This window comes from Cetorhinus maximus, chromosome 20 (assembly GCF_964194155.1).
Source record: "Cetorhinus maximus chromosome 20, sCetMax3.hap1.1, whole genome shotgun sequence".
Taxonomy (NCBI): domain Eukaryota; kingdom Metazoa; phylum Chordata; class Chondrichthyes; order Lamniformes; family Cetorhinidae; genus Cetorhinus; species Cetorhinus maximus.
The window spans coordinates 35554307-35579498 of record NC_135898.1 but is presented as its reverse complement, the minus strand read 5'-3'; the positions used below and the strand labels follow the sequence as shown (position 1 = coordinate 35579498).

Genomic DNA, 25192 nt, shown 5'->3' with positions numbered 1-25192 from the left:
CGGCGGAGGGGGATGGGGTGAATTGAAAGCCCTTTGGCCCCTGTGCACTCTGCCTACTGGACACCAAGGAGAGCTCCCTGTTGTTCAAAATAGGGCCACATTAAATCTCTATTAAATGTGGACAAAGGGATTTGTAATGAAATGTAAAAATAGGGACTGGACATCTGACTGAATTATATCTGCATGTCCTGGTTTACTATACCTTGTCCACACACGCTGCTCCCCTGAAAGACTACACATGGTCATGACTGATTCCCTGTATGCAGTATCACAAGATCAAATAATGTATATAATATTCTACTTGTGGTGATGCTGCTGCATTTAACATAATTTATGTGCCTGTATGGTTAAAATATACAGGGCAGGGGATGCCATTTTATAAATAAGTTAATTAATAAAGCAACACTGTTAATCGCAGTGGCTAAGCAGGCCCAGGGGAGCCCGAACATGAGAGTACTGTCAGGGTGCAATAAAATAAAATAAGATGGAAGGGCCTAGGCTGCAAGTCCTGAAAGAAGCAACAATAAGTTAGATTGGGCTGTGAAAAAGGCCCAAGGATAGCAGTATACAATGAAAATGAGGCTGTGACGAGGCCAGAATCTTGGAAGGCCCAAAGGGAGGAAAATATTGGAGGAGGACCAGCCCAAGAGGAGAGTGCCAACATGCGATTACAGCAAGTCTGAGGTGCCATCTCCAATGGAGATTAAAAACCAGTACCAAAGGCCTGACGGGAAAATGAAGTGATTGGGAACAGGCCAAAAACCTGAGGGAAGAGTAAAATTCAGAACAAGCACAAACCACAGTTTAAAGTAGAAAAATTGCTAAATTTCAATTAAAAGTTATAAATAATGCCAAAATGTTTGAGTGCATGCCAATTTGGACTTCAATAGACTTCTAGCAGTCTAAGAGGGGTGGAGAAGATGGACCCAGTAGCGCTGGGAGTTGGAAACAGGATGCTCTTTAGCGCCACTTACTGGACAATGGTCAGGAACTACAGTGTGACTGGCCATCGTTGACAGAGGGAACGGTCCATTACAAATGTTTATACAGTTATAAATGATGACATAAGCATACTCAAAGCTTGTGACAATAGGAAGGAAGTTAACAGGAAGTGAACACGATATGCAAGTTTTTTAAAAATAAGTATCAACTGGTAAATAAGTTTATATATTTATACACATACACACACAAGGTAGCAAAGATATTTGAGACTTTACAAACGAGCTCCACAGTTCTCCCTACTGGCAGAGTCTGCAACACCCGCTTCACCATTCTAATTGTTTGCATAAGCAGTTTCAATGTTAAATGTTGACAAAGCAGGAATAAAATTAGAGACAACTGGTTGGTCTGGAAGTGCAGGCTTGCACAAGATTTTAATAATATGTAATATACTAAAATGGGCACACACAAAAATGAAATGCAGAACAAAAGTGTTGGGTAAAAAAATAGCTTCATGCTCGCTCCACCCACTGGGCAATTTTAAATCATTGTTAATTCTGCAATACACATCATTGGTCACGAGGACACTTAGTAATTGTTTGCACATTGCTTAGAATTGCATATCTTTGTAAGTTTCTACAGCAGTAAAACAAAATTCAATTGTAGCTAAATTCTGCACCCGATGAACTACCCGATTGGCATCACATGCTGCAATCGGCGATCAAACACTGCCGCAACTCATCTAAAAATAGGCAGCAGCTAAACATCTTGATATTTCATGATTTTCTAAAAGGCTGCTGAGGTGTACATTGTCAGATCCAGTTATCTATTTCATGTTGTCTCTACACTAGCTACACCAGATACGCTTTAGTTTGTGGACCTTTCATGTTGAAATGCTCTGGTCCAAACACTTTGAAAGCCCCCCCCTATGCCTGCAAGCAGTAAATTGGTAACTATTTTACTTTCGATCTAACTAAACTCGTGTAATTAACAAACTCGAAGGAGCAAACTCGGAAAGCTCCAAGTCATTTTGTTTTTGTAAATTTCACTCCCACTTACATTCACTCCACGAGATCAAATTTGCATTTTGACTGAATTTGTTCTACGTCCTTGGTTTATATATTTTATACGGGTTTTGCTTGAAATTAGAGACTTGTGAAAATTTTAAATAAACTTCTCATTACCGCCCCCTTACTGTCTGAATTCGCCCCAGGATGGATCATCTGCACTTTCTTGCTAAGTGTTTATTACTGTTAAAATAAGTAAAATCCAAAGCAGTGCAAAATTCCCCTCCCACAAAAACACACGCACAAATTTGAAGGTCACTGCTTGTTGATATATAAAGTCGCAGTCAAATAACTCTGGAGTTGTTTTTTTGTTCTGTATCTATGCGCAGTATAAAAGAAACATGAAATTAAATAACCAGTTTGGAGGGGGGAGGGTGGATACACATGCTTGCGAAAGCTTTTCCGTTCGGGCTGTGTATCTGTATTAATATCATTCTGCTTTCGCGGTACAGAAATAGACTGCAACTTAAACGAGCTATTTATGCTGCGGGTGCCGAGATCTATTTTGCTGCAGTTATCGTACAGATGACATACATCTACCACTTAAAGGACCCGAGTCCTACTCCTCCCTCCTGCTTTCTGTTCCATAGCTCTAGAAAAATTGGAATTAATTAATTATTAACCAAATGCTAGTGTGTCAGGGTTACGCAAATCCAACCCAAGCATTCAGACATGTAGTATTGTGAATATTAAAAACAAGGGGTGGGGAGGGGGAACATGCTGCCCAGCGACGGGACAGATTTGAGTTGAGAGCCTCTACCGACACCCACACTAGTTTAGCCTTCCAGGCCAAACAATGCAAGCACCCCAAGGCTGGCAGCACCCGGAGCTATGCAATGTAATGCAGTACAGTGCAATGCATCCGGGACAGGCAGCAGCTGAGCAGGGCAGGGCAATACACCCGGGACAGGCAGCAGCTGAGCAGTGCAGGGCAATACACCCGGGACAGGCAGCAGCTGAGCAGTGCAGGGTAATATACCCGGGACAGGCAGCAGCTGAGCAGTGCAGGGCAATGCACCCGAGACAGGCAGCAGCTGAGCAGTGCAGGGTAATACACCCGGGACAGGCAGCAACTGAGCAGGGCAATGCACCCAGGACAGGCAGCAGCTATGCAGGGCAATGCACCCAGGACAGGCAGCAGCTGTGCAGGACAATACACCCAGGACAGGCAGCAGTTGAGCAGTGCATGGCAATACACCCGGGACAGGCAGCAGCTGTGCAGGGCAATACACCCGGGACAGGCAGCAGCTGTGCAGGGCAATACACCTGGGACAGGCAGCAGCTGAGCAGTGCAGGGCAATACACCCGGGACAGGCAGCAGCTGAGCAGTGCAGGGCAATACACCCGGGACAGGCAGCAGTTGAGCAGTGCAGGGCAATACACCCGGGACAGGCAGCAACTGAGCAGTGCAGGGCAATACACCCGGGACAGGCAGCAGCTGAGCAGTGCAGGGCAATATACCTGGGACGGGCAGCTTTGAATATACTTAACAACCCAGCCTCTACAGCCCTCTGCGGTAAAGAATTCCACAGATTGACTACCCTCAGAGAGAAGAAATTCCTCCTCATCTCTGTTCTAAATGGGTGCCCCCTTACTCTGAGATTATGCCTGTGGTCCTAGACTCTCCCACAAGGGGAAACCTCTCAGTATATACCCTGTCAAGCCCCCTAAGAATCTTATATGTCTCAATAAGGTCGCCTCTCATTCTTCTAAACTCCAATGAGTACAGGCCCAACCTGTTCAACCTCTCCTCATAAGAAAATCCCTCCATCCCCAGGATCAACCTAGTGAACCTTCTCTGGACTGCCTCCAATGCTAGTATATCTTTCCTTAGATAAGGGGACCATAACTGTTCACAGTATTCTAGGTGTGGTACAACTAGCGCCTTGTATAGTTTTAGCAAGACTTCCCTATTTTTATATTCCATTCCCTTTGAAATAAAGGCCAACATTCTATTTGCCTTACCTATTAACTGTTGAACTTGTATATTAGCTTTTTGTGATTCATGCACGAGGACCCCCAAAGCCCTCTGTGCTGCAGCTTTCTGCAGTCTTTCTCCATTTAAATAACATTCAACTCCTCTATTCTTCCTGCCAAAATGCATAACCTCACACTTTCCCACATTATATTCCATATGCCACAATTTTGCCCACTCACTTAACCTGTCTATATCCCTCTGTAGGCTCTTTGTGTTATGCTCACCACTTGCCTTCCCACCTATTTTTGTGTCATCCGCAAACTTTGTAATAGTACATTCACTTCCCTCATCTATGTCATTAATATATATTATCAATAATGCCCCAGCACTGATTCCTGTGGCACTCCACTAGTTAGAGGTTGCCAACCTGAAAATGCCCCCCATATCCCAACTCTCTGTCTTCTATTAGTTAGCCAGTCCTCTATCCATGCTAATATACTATCCCCAGCACCTTATCTTACTAAGCAGCCTTATGTGTGGTGCCTTATTGAACGCGTTTTGGAAATCCAAATATATTAATTACATCTACTGGTTTCCCTTTATCTATCCTGCTTGTTACCTCCTCAAAGAATTCTAATAAATTTGTCAGGCAAGATTTCCCCTTCATGAAGCCATGCTGACTCTGCTTGATTATATTATGCATTTCTAAATGCTCTGCTATTACATCCTTTAGAATAGACTCCAACATTTTCCCAATGATAGATGTTATGCTAACTGGCCTATAGTTACCTGTTTTTATCTCTCTCCCTTTTTGAATAAGGGTGTTACATTGGCCATTCTCCAATCCTTTGGGACTTTTCTAGAATCTAATGATTCTTGGAAAATCGCCACCAGTGCATCCACTATCTCTGCAGCTATTTCCTTTAATATTCTAGGATGCAACCCATCAGGTCCAGGTGACTTATCAGCCTTTAGCCCCATTAGTTTCCTTAGTACTTTTTCTCTAGTGATAGTTATTGTTTTTGTTTCCTGCCCCCCCTTTTGCCCCTTGATTATTGAGTATTTTTGGAATACTATTAGTGTCTTCTACCATGAAGAAAGTATTTATTCAACTCCTTGCCATTTCCTGGTTCCTCATTATTATTTCTCCAGTCTCATTCTCTAAGGGGCCTATATTGACTTTGGCCTCTCTCTTCCTTATACATTCAAAGAAGCTCTTACTGTCCATTTTTATATTACTTGCTAGTTTACCTTCAAAGTTTATTTTCTCCCTCTTCATTTTTTTTGGTTATCTTCTATTGGTTTTTAAAACTTTCCCAATCCTCTGGCTTACCACTAATCTTTGCCACATTGTATGTTTTTTCTTTCACGTTGATACTATCCTTAACTTCTTGGTTGACCATGGTTGGTTTATCTCCTTCCTACAATCCTTCTTCCTCACTGGGATATATCTTTGTTGTGAGTCATGAACTATTTTCTTAAATGTCTGCCATTGTTCATCAACCATCTTTTCTGCTAAACTCCTTTCCCAGTCCACTCCAGCCAACTCTGCCCTCATTCCTTTGTAATTGCCCTTATTTAAGTTTAGCGTAGATGTTTCCAAACTAAGTTTCTCACTCTCAAACTGAATGCTAAATTCCACCATGTTATGGTCACTGTTTCCTAGGGGATCCTTTACTCTGAGATCATTTATTAAACCTGCCTCATTACACATTGCCAGATCCAAAATAGCCTGACCCTGGTTGGATCCACAACACATTGTGCTAGGAAACTGTCCCGAATTCATTCTATGAATTCCCTGCAATTTGATTTTCCCAACCTATGTGGAGATTAAAGTCACTCATGATTAATGTGCTGCCTTTTTTACATGCCGTCATTATTTCCTGATTTATTCTCTGTCCAACAGCATAGCTACTGTTAGGGGGCCTATAGACTACTCACACCAGTGTCTTCTTCCCCTTGCTATTTCTTACCTCCACCCATATGGATTCCACATCTTCTGATCCAAGATCATTTTGTGCTATCGTACTTATTCCATCTCATACTAACAAAGCTACCTCACCACCCTTTCCTTCCTGCCTGTCCTTTCAAAAAGTCCCATATCCCTGAATATTTAGTTCCCAGCTTTGATCTCCTTGTGACCAAGTCTCTGTAATGGCTATAAGATCATACCCATTAACCTCTATTTGTGCTGTTAAATCATTTATTTTGTTCCGAATACTACGGGCATTTAAGTAAAGAGCCATTAATTTTGCCTTTTTACTATTTTTCCCCCCTTTGACCCGATTTATGGCTTTGTTTTATATTTGTACACTCTGTCCCTTCCTGTCACATTCTGGGTATCATTACCTAAGTAGCTGCCCTGCAATGCCGCCATATCGTTTTGCTTTGTAAGCCTACGTATCGCCTCTACAGAAGACTCCCCCCCTCTATTTAGTTTAAAGCCCTCTCTTAGGCCAGCCCGAGTTATTCGATTTGCCAGGACACTGGTCCCAGCATGGTTCGAGTGAAGCCCATCTCACCGAAAAACCCGGGACAGGCAGCAACTGAGCAGTGCAGGGTAATGCACCTGGGACAGGCAGCAGCTGAACAGTGCAGGGCAATGCACCCGGGACAGGCAGCAGCTGAGCAGTGCAGGGTAATATAGCCGGGACAGGCAGCAGCTGAGCAGTGCAGGGCAATGCACCGGGACAGGCAGCAGCTGAGCAGTAAAGGGCAATGCACCCGGGACAGGCAGCAACTGAACAGTGCAGGGCAATACAACTGGGACAGGCAGCATCTGAACAGTGCAGGGCAATACACCTGGGACAGGCAGCATCTGAACAGTGCAGGGCAATACACCTGGGACAGGCAGCATCTGAGCAGTGCAGGGTAATACGCCCGGGACAGGCAGCAGCTGAGCAGTGCAGGGCAATGCACCCGGGACAGGCAGCAGCTGAGCAGTGCAGGGCAATGCACCCGGGACAGGCAGCAGCTGAGCAGTGCAGGGCAATATAGCCGGGACAGGCAGCAGCTGAGCAGTGCAGGGTAATACACCGGGGACAGGCAGCAGCTGAGCAGTGCAGGGCAATAAACCCGGGACAGGCAGCAGCTGAGCAGTGCAGGGTAATATACCCGGGACAGGCAGCAGCTGAGCAGTGCAGGGTAATATACCCGGGACAGGCAGCAGCTGAGCAGTGCAGGGTAATATACCCGGGACAGGCAGCAGCTGAGCAGTGCAGGGTAATATACCCGGGACAGGCAGCAGCTGAGCAGTGCAGGGTAATACACCGGGGACAGGCAGCAGCTGGGGTGAGCAATACAGTGCAATGTAACCGGACCAGGCAGTAGCTGAGCAGTGCAATGCTTGCATCCCTGGCAGTGGAGCTTAATGCACAGCAAGATCCCACAGCAGCACTCCGGGGGTCTAGGGACTCCAACCTCCTGACGTTTTCCCAGGGTTTTCACTTTCGCCGTTCCTTACAAATCCTTCTTGGAGAAAAGAGAGCGGCGGGTTCGCGCTCATGTGCGTGCGCGCCCCCGTAGCTCTGAGTCGCTGCGGGAACCCCCCTCCGCGGACGCGCGCTGACGTCAGGCTGCAGGTCCTGGCAGGACGGTAGAGCCCTCGGGAGCCCGGGTTAACGGGTGTTGACGAAACACCCTCTCCCCTTCCAGCTTCCCTTTACTCATTGACACTAGCCAGCCCGCTGGATAAATTGCAACCTCCGAGCTGGCAAGCCAGAGTGGCAACTCACTTTGCAAAAAAAAAACGAAAGAAGATTAATTAAAACAGTGGGACTTTCAGGGTTTTTTTGTTGCAGTTTTGCAGAGGGAAGGCATGCAAAAAGTAGGCGGGGGGTGGAATTGCAGAAATGAACTGCAGACAGCGGAGATACCGGAGTTGGCAGGGCGGAGAGAGATGAATTGGATCTTGCAGCATCTCTGCACCTTCCCGTGAAAGCTCCTTGCAGCTGTCAGGACCTGGCACATTCATTCAAGCCAAGTTTGGGAGCAGAATGTCCATTTCAATCAATTGAGCAGGCGATATGGAGCCGGACTCTGTCAAGGTATTAAACTGCTTTCTGCTATTTCTGTCCCCCTGCTCTCCAAACCACTCCAACTGCCTCACTCCTAACCATTTGTCAATAAGGTGTAAAAGTTTTTTTTTAAAAAAAGGGAAATAATTTAAAAAGCTGCCCTGAAACTTCAGAAATTGTTCCAAACATATTCTGGTTGCTTAAAGAAATCTTCCTCCACAGTCAAATTTTTTTCTCTGTGTAAGGTTTATTTTTTTTTTCAATATTTATTAATTGTTTTTTTTTTAATTAAAACATTTCTCTCCCATACAGTGGGTTGGTTCTCCGTGCGGTTTACACGGAGCCTACATTTTCTACAAAGCTTTCAAATTTCGTCTTGAAGGCAGACCAAGAATCCTCTCCCTCGGAGACTTTTTCTTTGTAAGATGTAAGCCAGGAGCGCCGATTTGCATAGCAGAACTCCAGCTGTTGTGGGAAGAAAGGAACAACAAGCAACTTCTGTCTAGTTCCAAGCTCTACTTTCTCCCAGAAGATACACCCGAAGGAAGGTCGGTCGGCCACGGAGAGGTGATGACCCCCCTTTGATTCGCTTCATAATGTATAGGTGTTGCTTGTTTTATGAAATATGAGCTGTGCACTTTGCCTTTGATAGATCAGCATTTTCTCGTCATAAGCTTCAAAGTAAATATTTATAGAAATGTTTACACACTGTAAAAAGCCAGGGGAGTGGGGATATATTGGCATTCCCGTCCCCCCCCCCCCCCCCAGTTTGGGCTACATTCAGCGTCTTGAGGGGAGGGAGGGAGGGGGTGCTGAGGTTGGTGGCGGCCGCACAGTGTGATTAAAAATATTTAGCATGTACTAAAGGGCGGAAATTACGAAACGGGGGATGAGATCAAAGCCACTCTATGGAGGCGTGTAACCGGGTGAAAAGGGACAGGTAGAGAATAACACATTGAAAAGCTCTGCATCCTGGATGTCTTTACAACGAGGCATGTTATGCAGCAAGCCAGAGATTTTTTTTGGGGGGGGGGGGGGGGGGGAGGGATTGTCAGCATGTTCTGTGCCTTTTAATGAAGTGTGTAATGAAAACCCAGTCTTTCCATGTAAACATCCAGCGGCAGATTCAGAAGAGAGAAAAAAAAACTGTTAGCGTGCCAAGGAAACCAGCCTCCCTCAATTTTCCATGCAATGACGCAAGTCTTTAAATAACTTCTCATTATTTAAAAAAAAAATCGAAATCTGATTCAGTTACCATATAAATACATTAAAAAGAACAGCGGGGATTCTGGATTGCGCTATGCTCTGTAATTTCTGTTGTGTGTGAAAATCGATGATGAATAGTTACGCATTGAAAGTTCTGGTTTAACGTGACGTGTAAATAGCCTTGCGTTTTTTTTTAAAGCTGCTTTTTACAGTATGCTGACCGGGGAGTGAGGGCTGCCGATCCCTGTATTGCATTGTAAACACTAGACTAGAGGCGACTGGTTGTACCCCTGAAAACACGTCTTGTCTGTACGCTGGAGTTAATTGTGCATTCTGAGAAGCTGGCCGTGTCAAATTACCTTTTCATATCTGCAACAGGTTTAGAAGCAGTTAAAATCTCATATCGCCTCTTTTGTTGCTTTTGGTTCAATATTAGGGGAAAGGCTTGTAACCACATCGTTACCATTTAGTTCAACCTCCTCTAGATAATTATTAAATACATTGTTACCAGTTTATTAAAACAATTAAACATTTTAGTGACTTTTCTCGAGTTCTGTTTCGCTTCCCCCTGTCTAAACTTTTCCTGTGCAGCTCTCTCTCTCTCTCCCCCCACCCCCTTATTCGCTTTTAGAAATTCATTACTTGACGCGGTTTACTGAGCTGGGGAACAGAATCAAATAACGATCACAGATCCCGTGACACTTCTCGGCAAATCTCTTCTCTGCCCCCCCACCCCCCCCATGCTAAGCAGCTGAAAACTATTAGCTTATGGGGCAGGGTGGAATATCTGCGAATGCCACAATTTAATAGCTTTATTTTTCGCATTTGTCCCTTGCACCTCCCTTACTGACGGCGGGCGGCGAAGCCCACGAGTGGTTTTCTCAACGCGAACCTGTTGGATGATAATTACGTTTATTCAGCTAAATAAACTCAAGGAAGTCGCACTGTGACCTTCAATAAATTGGAAACATTGCCCAACTGTTCAAATATATAATAATTGGTTGCAAATATACATGTGTATGTGTGTGATTACATATATATGTGTGTGTGTGACATTGCGGTTCAAATTGTGCTGATCTTCAATTTCTGATATTTGAGTCAAAGGCCCAAATGTTGCTGTTAATGATTAGCTTCCAGTTAATATTGTCCGGAAACTCCTCAATCATCTGCTGAGGTGCTGTGTGAGCTGGAAGTTTACTCTCTCAACCAGACCTTGCATTTATGCAAATAGCTTGTGTACTCCACAATCACACAAGGCTTGGAGCAGGTTGTAGTTTCCAGATGCTGTCGAACTTCACGCCCGCTGATGTCATTTCCCTTCTGGCCAGAGTTAGTCATTCATTAGCAAAGAGAACAGGAGTAGAAACAGCAACAAGCGCGCACACATTGATCCTGAACCTGGCAAAGTGCCCAGAGAAACTCTCACCAAGATCCACTGAGCCCAATACGAGAGACTCCCATTAATAATTACGCTGAGGCAGTTGTCACACATTTTAATAGGTGCGCTAAATACAGATGGATTCTTGTCAGGGGTTGCTAGCTATCGCCTATCTCGCGTTGTATCCTCCTTCAAATTACACCAGCTCTCTGCCCAGGAACGGGAATTACAAACTCATTGACTAGTCATTGCGAGTTAATCTCGAAATTAAAAAAAAAACCCCAAAGGAAATCAATTGCTCCTTTTAAAAGTGTAAATTGCAAATATATATGTTGCCAAATTTATGTTGACTTAATATAAGGGCAGAATGGCCCCTTTCGGTGTGAAAACATAGTTGCAGCCCCATTAAATCTGTATTGGATTGAAAATAATTTATGTAAATACTGACATTTTTCAAAAGTAAATCAAATATTTTCTCCATTTATTATAAACACAGGTGTTATCACTGCATCTATTGCATTTTGTGTTTTTGATGTACAATTTCAATAATAAATCTAAGTAAAATTAACACTTCAATATTCTGGCATTTTAATTCCTTTTGGGCCCATTTTAACCTTCTCAGTTATGGTTTAAATGCATCTGTAAATCAAACAAGGAAAAAAGACAAAAATAAAAATAGCTGGAAAAACTCAGCAGGTCTGACAGCATCTGCGGAGCGGAATACATGACTATTCATCAGAACTGAGGGAATATAGAAATGAGGTGAAATATAAGCTGGTTGAGGGGGGTGGGGCAGGTAGAGCTGGGTAGAGGGCCAGTGATAGGTGGAGACAAAGGAGAGATTGTCAAAGATGTCATAGACAAAAGGACAGAGGGGTGTTGACGGTGCTGATATTATCTAAGGAATGTGCTAATAGTGACATTAAGGGTAGAAAGCAGGACGAGCAAGTGACAGATAGCCCTAGTGGGGGTGGGGGGAAGGGATCGAAATAGGCTAAAAGGTGGAGATGAAACAATGGATGGAAATACATTTAAAAATAATGGAAATAGTTGGGAAAAGAAAAATATATTAAAAAAATATAAATAATTGGAAAAAGGGGGATCAGAAAGGGGGTGGGGATGGAGAAGAGAGTTCCTGGTCTGAAGTTGTTGAACTCGATGTTAAGTCCGGCAAGCTGTAAAGTGCCTAGTCGGAAGATGAGGTGCTGTTTGCGTTGAGCTTCACTGGAACATTGCAGCAGGCCAAGGACGGACATGTGGGCATGAGAGCAGGGTGGAGTGTTGAAATGGCAAGCGACAGGGAGGTCTGGGCCATGCTTGTGGACAGACCGAAGGTCTTCCGCAAGGCGGTCACCCAGTCTGCGTTTGGTCTCTCCAATGTAGAGGAGACCGCATTGGGAGCAGCGAATGCAGTAGACTAAATTGAGGGAAGTGCAAGTGAAGTGTTGCTTCACTTGAAAGGAGTGTTTGGGCCCTTGTACGGTGAGGAGGGGGTAAGTAAAGCGGCAAAAGACCATTGATGACATGGGTCAGACCATGGTATCTATTAAGATATTCTACCCATCCCAGAATCTATTGCCATGTACCTACGAGGCAGATACTACAAGGGAAGCTGAAAGGTTAGGGTGACGTTGGTCAAATTTGGAGAAAGTGAGGTACTCAGTAGAACAATAGGGAGAGATGAGGGGGAAAATACTTTTTTATTCATTCATGGGATGTGGGCTTCATTGGCTGGGCCAGCATTTATTGCCCATCCCTAGTTGCCCTTGAGAAGATGGTGGTGAGCTGCCACCTTGAATCGCTGCAGTCCATGTGGTGTAGGTACACCCACAGTGCTGTTAGGGAGGGAGTTCCAGGATCTTGACCCAGTCCAGCAACAGTGAAAGAACGGTGATATATTTCCAAGTCAGGATGGTGAGTGACTTGGAGGGAACTTCTAGGTGGTGGTTTTCCCATCTATCAGCTGCCCTTGTCCTTCTAGATAGTAGTGGTGGTGGGTTTGGAAGGTGCTGTCAAAGGAGCCTTAGTGAGTTCCTGCAGTGCATCTTGTGGATGGTGCATACTGCTGCTACTGTGTATTGGTGGTGGAGGGAGTGAATGTTTGTGGATGTGGTGCCAATCAAGCAGGCTGCTTTGTCCTGGACGGTGTCAATCATCTTGAATATTGTGGGAGCTGCACTCATCCAGGCAAGTGGGGAGTATTCCATCACACTCCTGACTTGTGCCTTGTAGATGTTGGACAGGCTTTAGGGAGTCAAGATTTGGGTTATTCATTGCACTATTCCTAGCTACTGACTGCTCTTGTAGCCACAATACTTATATGGCTAGTCCAGTTCAGTTTCTGGTACACTGAGGTACACACTGCCTGAAAAGGTGGCAGAAGCAGATTCAATAGTAGCTTTCAAGTGGAAATGGGTCATGTACTTGGAAAAGGAAAAAAAATTGGAAATCTACCGAAAAGAGTAGGAAGAAGACCTAGAGTACTGTGTGCAGTTTTGGTCACCTCGCTTAAAGAGGAACATATTTGCATTGGAAGCAGTTCAGAGAAGATTCACTGAGCTGATTCCTGGGATGAAGGGGTTGTCTTATGAGGAAAGGTTGAGCAGGTTGTGCCTACACTCATTGGAGTTTAGAAGAATGTGAAGTGATCTTATTGAAACAAATAAGATTCTGAGGGGGCTTGACAGGGTGGATGCTGAGAAGATGCTTCATCTTGTGGGGAATCTAGAACCAGGGGCACATTTTCAAATTAAGGGGTCTCCCATTTAAGATGGCGATGAGGAGGAATTTCTTCTGAGGGTCATTGGTGTTTGGAATTCTGTTCCACAGAGAGCAGTGAAGGCTGGGTCATTGAATATATTCAAGGATGAGTTAGACAGATTTCACAGGCAGGAAAGTGGCATTAAGGCCACAGTCAGATCAGCCATGATCATATTGAATGGCAAAGCAGACTCAAGGGGCCGAATTGCCTACTCCTCCTAATTCTTGTGCTATTATGAGTGACACTCAGCAGATAGTTCTTTCTGGCACAGGCACAACAGGCTGAATGGACAACTGCGCTGTATGACTTTATAATACATTATGCTTGTAAGTGCTTGCTCAAATTTTCTTAATCAGACTTTTGTCGCACAAAAAAATGCCTTCCATCTAAACTCTAATCTACCTTTTTAATGCTGTGCTTTGAATCATAAGATGCTAATTGTGCCTGCATATTAAATCTGGCATAAATATGCAGTATTAATAAAAGCAAACTATTCCAGCAAAGCTGAATAAATTGTAGTTCATCTTCACTGTACAGTGTATTAATGTCGCACTCCCCAGAGGGGATCAAATCTAATGAATACAGTTATGCAAATCTGAATTACAGTACAGTATATTTTTGGCAACATCTTTTCCAAGTTTTGCATTTCTTATCATAAGCACTGCTCTGATACTGAGAGCATTATCGCTTTTTCATTTAATATGCCAATTATTTGAATAATGTCAGCTGCTTTGAATATAGTAATAGGAAAACTGCAATATACTTTTCCCCCCAAGAGTCACTTGTCTATTTCAGAATTCAAATCTAGCAAGCAGTATTGCCTGCGTTAAGACTGACTTAAAGTGGGTCGGTCACATAAAGATATGCTTAAACAACTTTTAAATAAGGTATAGTAGGGGAAACAATAATGTAAATTAAAGTAAAGGGCAATATCGTGATGTTTTATGGTTATAAACAGCCCTGTAGAAAGGACCAGGAAAATAAATGCCTTGGAATGAAATTTAACATTTGTAAAAATGCACTCTCAGTCCTACTGCTGGTATGTGTAATTTTAGAGGTTTTAAAAACTTGCTTTCAGTGATTAAAAAGAAGTAAAATGATTGTTTGTTCAGGAAGACGGGAGAGAGGGAAAAAGAACTTAACTTCAGTGCCAAACATGTGACTGTTTTAAGTTAAAATTACCAAATACTCAAACCATTCTGTCCTCAAATAGTATTGTGAATTGACTAGTAGGTCTCTAATTTGTTTTTGCAGTTCTTTGCTAACTTTAATTGTGAAATGACTGGGTTGCAAAGGTTACACAGTATTCTGTTAAGAGTACAGGATTTTATAGATCAGTTCAAGTTTCATTTGGTATCGATCTAGAGTGTATTGAGTGCTCTGGCATGCTTTCATGTAAAGGTGCAAGGATTGTAGAGGTGGTCAATGTGAGTTTTGTTATCTTCCAGTTTTCAATTCCTTGTAACTGTACAGACCATAATTGGAATACATTGCTGCTGCAATGATGAGTTGCTAAGCTAATCAAAATAAGTTGTAAACAAGTATCCACATGACTTAAATGCCAAGCATTAATATGCATCTGTTGCAAAGCAGTACATGGGCAAGACTAAAGGCTAAAGTTGGTATTGGGGATTTCCAAATCTCCTAACCCATGTTTGAGTTCTATGTCCCAGAACTCCTGCCCTCGAAGTCCAGGCAACTCGATGCTGCATCTTGCTAATATTTTTCTGGTTTGAACGTTGCTGGCCTGGAGGTTTGGAAAGGGCTGGTGGAGAAATCCTCAATTACAAATGTTGAGATCTGTTAGTACCAGCATCTTGAGATAGACTAAGTGGGGTAGGGATTTGAACTTTACATATGTGACCCTGAGGCTCCTTGGCATGCACCTATGCAGCCCAGTAAGAGTGGTGCTCACTGTTCTCGAGCACTGGCAACTTGAGTTACAAGAGGTACAGACACTGCACTGACGGATATGTAGGTATCCACATAGTGAAGAACACAGTGGGCTGAATAGCCTCCTGTGCTGTAAGATACTATATGTAATCAAATAGCACTGAAAATGTGGAGAAGTCTCCCAGTGATCTAGTGGATAAAGGCATCCATCTCAAGTTGCTGGTGCTAACAGATCTTGATGTTTTTGATTGAAGGTTTCTCCACTAGCCCTTTCCAAACCTCCAGATGCAGTTTCACTACTTAAAACCAAACAATCCCAGGTTTTTGCTCCTGATGTCTGCTGAGATAGACAATCACAGTGAAGGGCTTGAGCTCTGGGCTTTGGAGGTACAAAACTGTTCAGTCCTCCCACCACCAGCAGTTATCCAGTGACATCTGCAGAAAGGCGTGTGCATAGATATTGGGCGAGAATAGGAGTGGGCTTGGTGCTGATGCCTCCTGCAGTCGAACAGTGTGTTGCCATTCATTGTCCAGCTTCATGCAGGTCAAAGCGACTTGCATTTGCATAGCACCTTTCACAACTATTGTAAGAACAAAGATTAAAGAGATTGCTTGATATAATAAACTGTACAAAAGCTGAATCAAAGATCACCAAAATGCATTTTGCTTTATTTAGTGAAAACATTTAATCTGCACCATAAAAGATAGAAAATAAGTAATAGTTTAACACAGTGTATAATTTTCAGGTAATCATATTACAGGAAACTTCGCATGTTCAATAAATGCCAGTAAACTTTATAATAAAACGTCACTTACAGTTGGCAGTGAAATTGTATGCACCCATCCATATAATAATGTTAGTTAATGTATGGTTTGCTCTGTTCAACCCTTTGATAAACCAGCTAGCAAAAGAAAGAAAATCTTATACCTTTCACAACCTCTGGATTTCACAAACCGCTAGACAACCAATTAACTGCTTTTGAAGTGTAGTCACTGTTCTAAGATAGAAAATGATGAATGGTAATTTGAATAGGAGTGTAGCTGGTACCATCTGGAGAGGACTGTGGACAAGAAAAGAAAAAACAACTATAAATATATTTTAATACCGTTTGTTTGTCTTTTCTAATTTTGCTATGGTTTCACGTAGCATTTTTAAAAGTGCTATTGTGCAGTCTGGTGTTGGGACTTCAGATAATTATGGTTTCATGATTGAAGCTAGTACAAATCAGTTATGGCAATTATGATCCATTGTATGGTCACTCATAAAATGTGTAATATAATTTACGGTTCAAAATGCATATGCCATTCATACTTATAACTTACTGGGCTTTGTAAGATTAAAAACCTAAGTTTAATGTTGATTTATAGCATTGCTTCATTGTGCGTTTTTAATAATTGAATTTACAACAAGAATAAAATTGAAAATCTAAGCTTTTTGAGAATATGAATTACTAGATAGTCACTTTACATAAAGGCTTTACTCATTCCTGTAGGCATCATTTCTCATGCTGCTAGGTCAGTAATTCAATAGACAGCGAAGCAGGTGTACTAATCTGTTTTGACCTGAGGAATTCTTTCTGTGACCTCATGAGGCAACAGACTGAAACATTCTCAGCATGACAGATTTTCTTTCTTTTGCTAGCTGGTTTATCAAAGGGTTGAACAGAGCAAACCATACATTAACTAACATTATTATATGGATGGGTGCATACAATTTCACTGCTAACTGTAAGCGACATTTTATTATAAAGTTTACTGGCATTTAGTGACATGCAAAGTTTCCTGTAATATGATTACCTGAAAATTATACACTGTGCTAAACTATTACTACTTTTTCTATCTTTTTTAAGATGGGGATTAGATGGTTTCACTAAAGTAAAATGCATTTTGGTGATCTTTGATTCTGCTTTTGTACGGGTATGTTATATCAAGCAATCTCTTTAACCTTTGTTCTTATGATTTACAGGCACCAATAAATCTTTAGGCGCTGCTACATTTGTTTCCTTCTTTGTATCCGGGGACTTTTTTATATTTATATATAATCTAATGAATATTTTTTTTAAAAGTCTTGGCTTTGGGCATAAGGTACTATACAGCTAGAAGCTTTTACTCATTATATAAGCCCACTGTTAAAAATTGTATTTGGATAAGCATCTGGAAACCCTGGCATGAAAGTTGATTTGATGAACTTTGGGAAGTGATTGTTTTCACATTCTCATATTACAAGCATTACTGCCTACACAGCTAGCAGATGTGTTCATCAAGGCAGCAAGTATGAAACAGAATTCAAACAAATCATCCAACAACAAAAGATTCAAAATGGATAACAAAACCTGAAAAATGCCTTTTATGTTTGATGTGTTTCCTGCGTTCTGGCTTTATGTCGCTAATCTTATTTCTGCAAACTAATACAGGCGGTGTGTTTTATCATTGATAATGATAGGCTTTTAAAAGAAATATAAACTTAAAGCATTAATTGTGTTGATGGTGTGAGGGTGGGCAATCAATTTACAGCATGTTTAATTGGGATCTTCAACGTTCTTTATTAGAAAGGAAGAACTTGGGTTATTTGGTTAGAATTTAAGGAAGTGTTAGATTTCAAATGGTTTGGTGTGGCTCCATTAGTGCATTTTTAAGTGTACTCTCTTCTGTTGTTTGAGATGGCAGCATCTAAGTGACAGCCAAAATAATCTCAATTGATTACTCCGACAATGAAATGCAAATAATCAGTACATTCTTTTCATACTTTTTGCTAGATTAGCTTTATAATCATAGACATATTAGTAATTTACAGAATATCAGTCATGCAGCATGAAAGCATGTCATGAGACTTGAAGGAACCTCAAAAGGTTTAAACAAAAATAACGATGGAAATGAATCTTAAGATTCTGTAGAATGATTATGTAGAACATTTGGAACCTTTCTAATGCACTCCTGTAGAATGTCTTTTAAACCTTGTCCATTGACCTTCTGAGCACAATACACAAACTATCGCACTAACAGTTGATACTAAGATTACACAGATCTTGTTTACATTAATTATTTGAACCTGCCTTAAACAAATGTTTGCATTTGATTCTTATTCTGCCAGTAGAATTTTGTCTCGCTGATTCTATTTGCAAATGTGAGCGAAATATTAATTTGTGACCATTAGGCTCAAAGGTTGCTGGTTGGTTTTGCTGAGCTCAGTTTTATGCTATCCCTAACAGAAATATATTGAGAAAAGAACTAATTCCGAAAGAAAAACTTTAATATAAATCCATTAGACAAACAGAGTGGTGCACTGTGATGATGCACCAACTGAATGTACTCCAGAGCGATAGGACACTGTCTCATTTCTGTGATCATTCATGCTGTCTGGCAGCGATATAGCATAAGAGAGCAGATGGCTCTTTGGGGGATAGGAGGAAAAACTGAAAGGAAGGTCACCCTGCGCTGCTCATTGCACTTTTGAATGGTTTATTACAGATTTGAATTCCACGTACCTGATAGCAGGTTACCTGCTCATCCCCTCAGTTGGCGATTAATATAGGAGGGTCAGTAACCAAAGGGCACAGATTTAATATAATTGGCAAGAGAATCAGGACAGAAATGGGAATTTTTTTATGCAGTGAGCTGTTGGAATGCACTGTCTGAAAGAGTGGTGGAATCAGATTCAATAGTAACTTTCGTAAGGGAAATGAGTAAATACGTGAAGGGAAAAAAATTGCTGGACTATGGGGGAAAGAGCAGGGGTTTGGGACTAGTTGGATAGCTTTCTTAAAGCACAGTCATGATGGTCCACATGACCACCTATGCTGTATGATTCTATATTTCTCACTAAAGATGCAAAGGGAAAAATAAGTTAAAATTGGGCAGTAATTTAAGAAATCTATAATTCAAGCATCAACAGAATTAATTTTGAAACCTTTGTGAATATCACAAGGTGCATATCAGTTAAGTAAATATGTAACTGGTGTAAAATGTAAGCCACAGAGACCTTTAAAATGATAGGTTTTGTTAGAGTGGATAGAGAGAGAGAATGTTTTCTCTTGTGTGGAAGGGCATATCTAGAGGCCATTAATATAAGATAGTCACCAAGAAATCCAATAGGGAATTCAGAATAAACTTCTTTCCCCAAAGAGTGGTGAGAATGTGGAACTCACTAGCATAGGGAGTGGTTGAAGCGAATAGTGTAGATACATTTAAGGGGAACCTGGATAAGCATATGAGTGAGAAGAGAATAGGTGGTTACAGTGGTAGATTTAGATGAGAAAAGACAGGAGGAGGCTTGAGTGAAGCATAAAACCAGCATGGACTGTTTGGGCTGAATGGCTTGTTTCTTTGTTGTAAATCCTATGTAATCCTATGTAAAGGATGCTGCAGTGCACCATTCAAGATAAGCTAGGTCATGTTACTATTTCTTTGTTGTTTCTGGTATTGTTTTACAGGATGAAGTTGTAGCTGTGTCGGAGAAAGTAGTCGTGAAGCTGGATGACCTGATGAAATGGGCATGCTCGGATTTCGGCTCATGGACACGGGGCCTTGGGGCTGTGTCACTGAAACCTTCAAAGAGAAAGGAGCTGGGGATGAATGGACAAAAGGAAGTCTTGCATCAGTATAGGCAATGCACCCTCAACAGTGGCCTCAATTTCAAGGATGTGTTAAAAGAAAAGGCTGACCTTGGTAATTATTTTATTTACTTTTTTATTTTTGCGCTCAAAATTCTAATTTGAAAGCTCTTTTTTTCCCATTATCTTTTGATTCAGTTTAAGGTTCAGTTGATACTGAGCAGATGCGTATATTCTCATCAAAGTTAGTAGGTCTCTGGCGAAATTTAATTGCTTGCAATTTGACTATTGCTGTTTTCAGCTATTGTGACATTTATAATGTTTTTGCATCACTGCTGCCCCTCCATAGAGAATTCTAAATTTGTTGTTATTAGACATGCAAGCAAAAAAAAATTTTAAATGTTGGATTTTCTTGTTTTAATTAAATCATAGGCCACTGTCAAATATAAGTGTTATTCATCTGAAACTGCACATCTGTCTACCTGTTTTTATCTCCAAATTTTGACAAAATCCTGCACTTTGTTGTCACAATATTTGGGCACAGTTTTGTCGACATTTATTATTCAGTTTTGCTATGTCAACTGTCACAGTGCAATACAAGCTCTTGTCACTAGGTGGCTCCATGGATCATACTTCTGAATTCTCTTCCAAAGCTGTTGCCATCTTTTATTGGGAAAAGATGTCAAGTGAGCGTGGGCAACATTGTGGGAAAAGTCCAAATATTTATTTAAAAGCATTCTTACCTTTTCTGCCATTTTTTATTTTGGTGAGTTGTTTTATTCGATCATGGGTTGTGGGCATCACTGGCAAGGCCAGCATTTATTGCCCATCTTTAATTGCCTTTGAGAAAGTGGCATTGAGCTACCTTCTTAAGTTGCTGTAGTCTGTGTGTTGTAGGTACAGGCAGAATGCTATTAGGCAGAAGTTTTTACCTGGCGACAGTGAAGGAACAGCAATATACTTTGTAGTCAAGCTGGTGTATGACATGGAGGGGAATTTTCAGGTGGTGGCTGCAGGTTTGAAAGGTGCCGTTGAAGGAATCTTGGCGAGTTGTTGCAGTGCATCTTCTGGATGGTACATACTGCGTCAGTGATCAAGCGAGCTGCTTTGTCCTGGATGATGTCAGGCTTCTTGTGTTGTTGGAGCTGCACTCATCCAGGCAAGGGGAGAGTATTCCAACACACTTGACTTGTGCCTTGAAGATGGTTGACAGGCTTTGGGGAGTCAGGAGATTAGTCACTTGTCAGATAACACACAGCCTCTGACCTGCTCTGTAGCCACAATATCTTTCTGGCTGGTCCAGTTAAGTTTCTGGTCAGTGGTAACCCCCAAGATGTTGATGGTGGAGGACTTGGCAATAGTAATGCCATTGAATGTCTTGGGGAGATTATTAAATTTTATGTTGTTGGAGATGGACATTGTCTGGCATTTGTGTGGTGCGAGTGTTATTTGCCAGCTGTCAGTCCAAGCCCGATTGTTGTTGAGATCTTGTTGCTAGTGGGTGTGGACTGATTCAGTAATGCGGAGGTGCAAATGGTATAAACGCTTCCATCATCAGTGAGCATCCCCACTTTTGGATGGAACAAACATCATTTATGAAGCAGCTGAAGATGGTTGGGCCTAGGACACTACCCAGAAGAACTCATGCAGTGATGTCCTGGGACTGAGATAATGGGCCTCCTATAACCACAACCATTGCCCTTTGTGCTGGGTATGGCTCTAACTAGTGAAGAGTTCTCCCCCTTGGTAAAATGCTCCATTGATGTCGAGGGCAGTCAACTTCTTCTCACCTCTGGAATTCAGTTCTTTTGCATCAAGGCTGCAATAAGAGGTCAGGGGCCGAGTGTCTCTGGCAGAACCCAAATTGAGCAATGATGAGCAGGTTATTGTTGAGGAAGTGCCGCTTGATAGCACTGTCAACAACACCTCCCATTACTTTAATAATAAAAACAAAAATAAAAACAAAAAACTGCGGATGCTGGAAATCCAAAACAAAAACAGAAATACCTGGAAAAACTCAGCAAGTCTGGCAGCATGGGCGGAGAAGAGCAAAGTTGACGTTTCGAGTCCTCATGACTCCCATTACTTTGCTGCTAATAGTGTGATGAGTTGGATTTGTTCTGCTTTTTTGTAGGACAAGACATACCTGGGCAATTTTCCACATTGAGCTAGATGCCAGTGTTGTAGCTGTACTGGAACAGCTTGGCTAGAGATCTAGCTAGTTCTAGTGCACAAGTCTTTAGTACTACAGTAGGAATGTTGTCAGGGTCTATAGCCTTTGATGTATCCAGGTTACCTCCCCATTATCGTGATATTGCATGGTGTGAATTGAATAGCTGAGAAGGTGGGGACCTCAGGAGGAAGCAAGTGTGCTTCATTCACTCGGCACTTCTGGTTGCAAATGCTTCAGCCTTATCGTTTGCACTGATGTGCTGGGCTCACTCATCATTGAGGATGGGGATATTTGTGGAGCTGTCTCCTCCTGTCAATTCTTTTAATTGTCTACCACCATTCACAACTGAATGTGGCAGGACAGCAGAGCTTAGAACTGGTCCTTGGTTGTGGGATAGCTTAGCTCTGTCTATTGTATGCTGCTTCAGCGGTTTACCATGCATGTAGTACTTTTATAGCTTCAACAGGTTAATACCTCATTCCTACACTCATCATTGCACGAGGATTGGATCACTGGCTTGATGGTAATGGTAGAGTGAGGGCTATGCCAGGCCATGAGGTTACAGATTGTGGTGGAATACAATTCTGCTGCAAATGGCCCACGGCACCTCATGGATGCCCAGTTTTGTGTTGCTAGGGTTGTTCTGAGTCTTTTTTATTTAGTATGGTGGTAGTGCCACACAACCTAGTCTATTTAGAATAATACCTATCAATATGGTTACAGCATATCAGTTTCTCACTGGTTCCCCTTCCCTAATATCAGTGCAGTTTTAAAGAACATGGTAAAACCATCAAGAATCGTAGCAAATGTGGAATCAAAGCACCCAATGCATATGGTGAATATAAATATAAGTGATTCTTCTGTAAAGTAAGACGGACTTTGCAGCATACCCATTTTGTCAGCGCAATATTAAAGGTAGTTTTGTCTAGGGCTGCGGAACACAAATGTTCGGGTGTGTTTTATTGCAAGTTATGATGCGACTAAAGATTAATACTGCAGTAGTAAGCCCTTCAGATCACTAGCAGTACTGAAAAGGATTTAAAAGTTTGGTTTATGCACATCAGAAGTCTACATGGCCAACTATCATGTTGCCTGAAGCAAGTAAACAATTGGGCATGTAAAACCTAAAGGTGGTAGCCCGAATGGGCACATCTGAGGCCCTATGTGTTGATCCAGAATAGTTAACAATGTTGGGATGTTTTAAAAAAAGAAGCTTGCTCTATAACTTTCAAAATAATCTTTTCTCTCCTTTTCTTCTACCTTCCTTCTATCCTTCCACACTGCACTCTCTAGGTTTTTGCGCTTGGGACTGCCTCTGTTTCCACAATGGCTTTTGTGAAGCATGTTTTGTCAGGCATGATCTCGCCCTTTATGCTTTCTACTGTCCATCTCCCTGAGGTCGAGACCAATACTGCCACAAGGCCCAGCCAAGAATGGACAAAAAACCTACCCAAGGAGTGCAGCTGAACTCCAAATGCCAGTTGAGAGTGGGATATCAATCCAGATTCCAGCCCTGCAGCTACTAATCTAATTATGTTAGGATTGAGGTTGCATCTCTTAAATTAAGATGCTAATTTGATGAACTGCATATATTTCAGAGGCACTAGTGATAATCTTCCAGTCTTCCTTAGACACAGGGGAGGTGCCAGAGGACTGGAGAATTGCGGATGTTACACTCTTGTTCAAAAAGGGGTGCAAGGATAATGCCGGCAACTACAGACCAGTCAGTTTGACTTCAGTGGTAGGGAAATTTCTGGAAACTATAGCTTGGGACAAAATCAACAGTCACTTAGGTACAGGATAATTAAGGAAAGCCAGCATGGATTCATTAAGGGAAAATCATGTTTAACTAACTTACTGGAGCTTTTTGAGGCGGTAACAGAGAAGGTTGACAAAGGAAACACTGTTAATGTGGTGTATGTGGATTTTCAAAAGGCATTTGATACAGTGCCACACAACAGACTTGTAAGCTAAATTCTAGGTTATGGAATAAAAGGAAAAGTAGGCACTTGGATAAGAAATTGGCTGAGTGACAGGAAGCAGTAGTGATAAATGGTTGTTTTTCAGATTGCAGGAAGGTCTGTAGTGGAGTTCTCCAGGGGTCAGTGTTGGGACCCTTGCCGCTCTTCATATATATTAATGGTCTAGACTGTGGTGTGCAGGGCATGATTTCAAAATTTGCAGATGATGTGAAGATTGGGAGCGTTGTCGACTGTGATGAGTATAGTCTTGAACTTCAAAAGGACTTAGATATATTGATGGATTGGGCAGACAAATGGCAGATGAAATTTGATGCAGAGAAGTGTGAGGTGATTCATTTTGGCAGGAAGAATGTGGAGAGACGGTATAAAATAAAGGGAGAAACTCTAAAGGAGGTGCAGGGACAAAGGGACCTCGATGTATATGTGAATAAGTCATTGAAGGTGGCAGGGCATGCTGAGAGCAGTTAATAAAGCATATGGTATCCTAGGTTTTATTAACAGGGGCAATGAGTACAAGAGTAAGGAGGTCATGTTAAACTTGTATAAGACACTAGTTCGGCCTCATCTGGAGTACTGAGTTCAGTTCTGGGCACCTTACTTGAAGCATGTGAAGGCATTGGAGAGAGTACAGAGGACACAAGAATGATTCCAGGGATAAACAGCTGTAGCTATGAGGATAGATTGGAAAAGTTGGATCTGTTTTCCATGGAGAAAAGAAGGCTGAGGGGAGACTTGATAGAGGAATTCAAGATCCTGAGGGGTATGGACAGGATAAATAGTGAGAAACTGTTCCCACTCAAGAGAGCATCAAGAACTAGAGAGCACAGATTCAAAATAATGGGCAAAAAAAGTAGAAGTGATGTAAAGAAAAATTTTTTCATTTGGGGTGGCTGAAGTCTGGAACGAACTTCCTGAAAGGGTGGTGGAGGCAAGTTCGATTGAGGTATTCAGAAGGGAATTGGATTACTACCTGAGAAGAACAAATGTGCAAGGTTATGGGGACAAGGCAGGGGAGTGGGATCAGGTAGTATGGTTCTTTCAACAAGCCAGTGCAGTCGATGGGCCGAATGGCAGCCTCTTGCACTTTAAAGATACTGTGATTTGCTAAATATACAAATGAGTCATTATCAGCTAGTTTTGAGCAAGTGCCAATCAATTAATTAATTGCTCTAACTATATCAGTATTGAAACAAGTGACACAGTAACCCAATTTTGGACTGGGATACACGACCAATTATCCATTCAGTTTATCAGCTGCTGAATAAGTTTTGTATTGAAATTTAACATGATCAGCTATAAGATGTCAATG

General features: G+C 42.0%; 1 protein-coding gene across 3 annotated transcripts in view; it reads left to right on the top strand.

Moving 5' to 3' along the window:
- The first annotated feature begins 1058 nt into the window (after positions 1-1058).
- arid5b (AT-rich interaction domain 5B) overlaps positions 1059-25192 on the top strand; it is a 143195-nt gene continuing 119061 nt past the window's right edge. The window contains exons 1-3 of one of the 3 annotated variants that reach the window (XM_078565884.1): positions 1059-1153; positions 8253-8507; positions 19609-19843. In XM_078565884.1, coding sequence (XP_078422010.1) covers positions 19660-19843 — 184 coding nt within the window. In that variant the 5' untranslated portion in view covers positions 1059-1153; positions 8253-8507; positions 19609-19659. Of the gene's footprint in view, positions 1154-7520; positions 7971-8252; positions 8508-8747; positions 8881-19608; positions 19844-25192 lie in introns of those variants that run through there. The other 2 variants (XM_078565883.1, XM_078565885.1) reach the window with 2 other exon arrangements.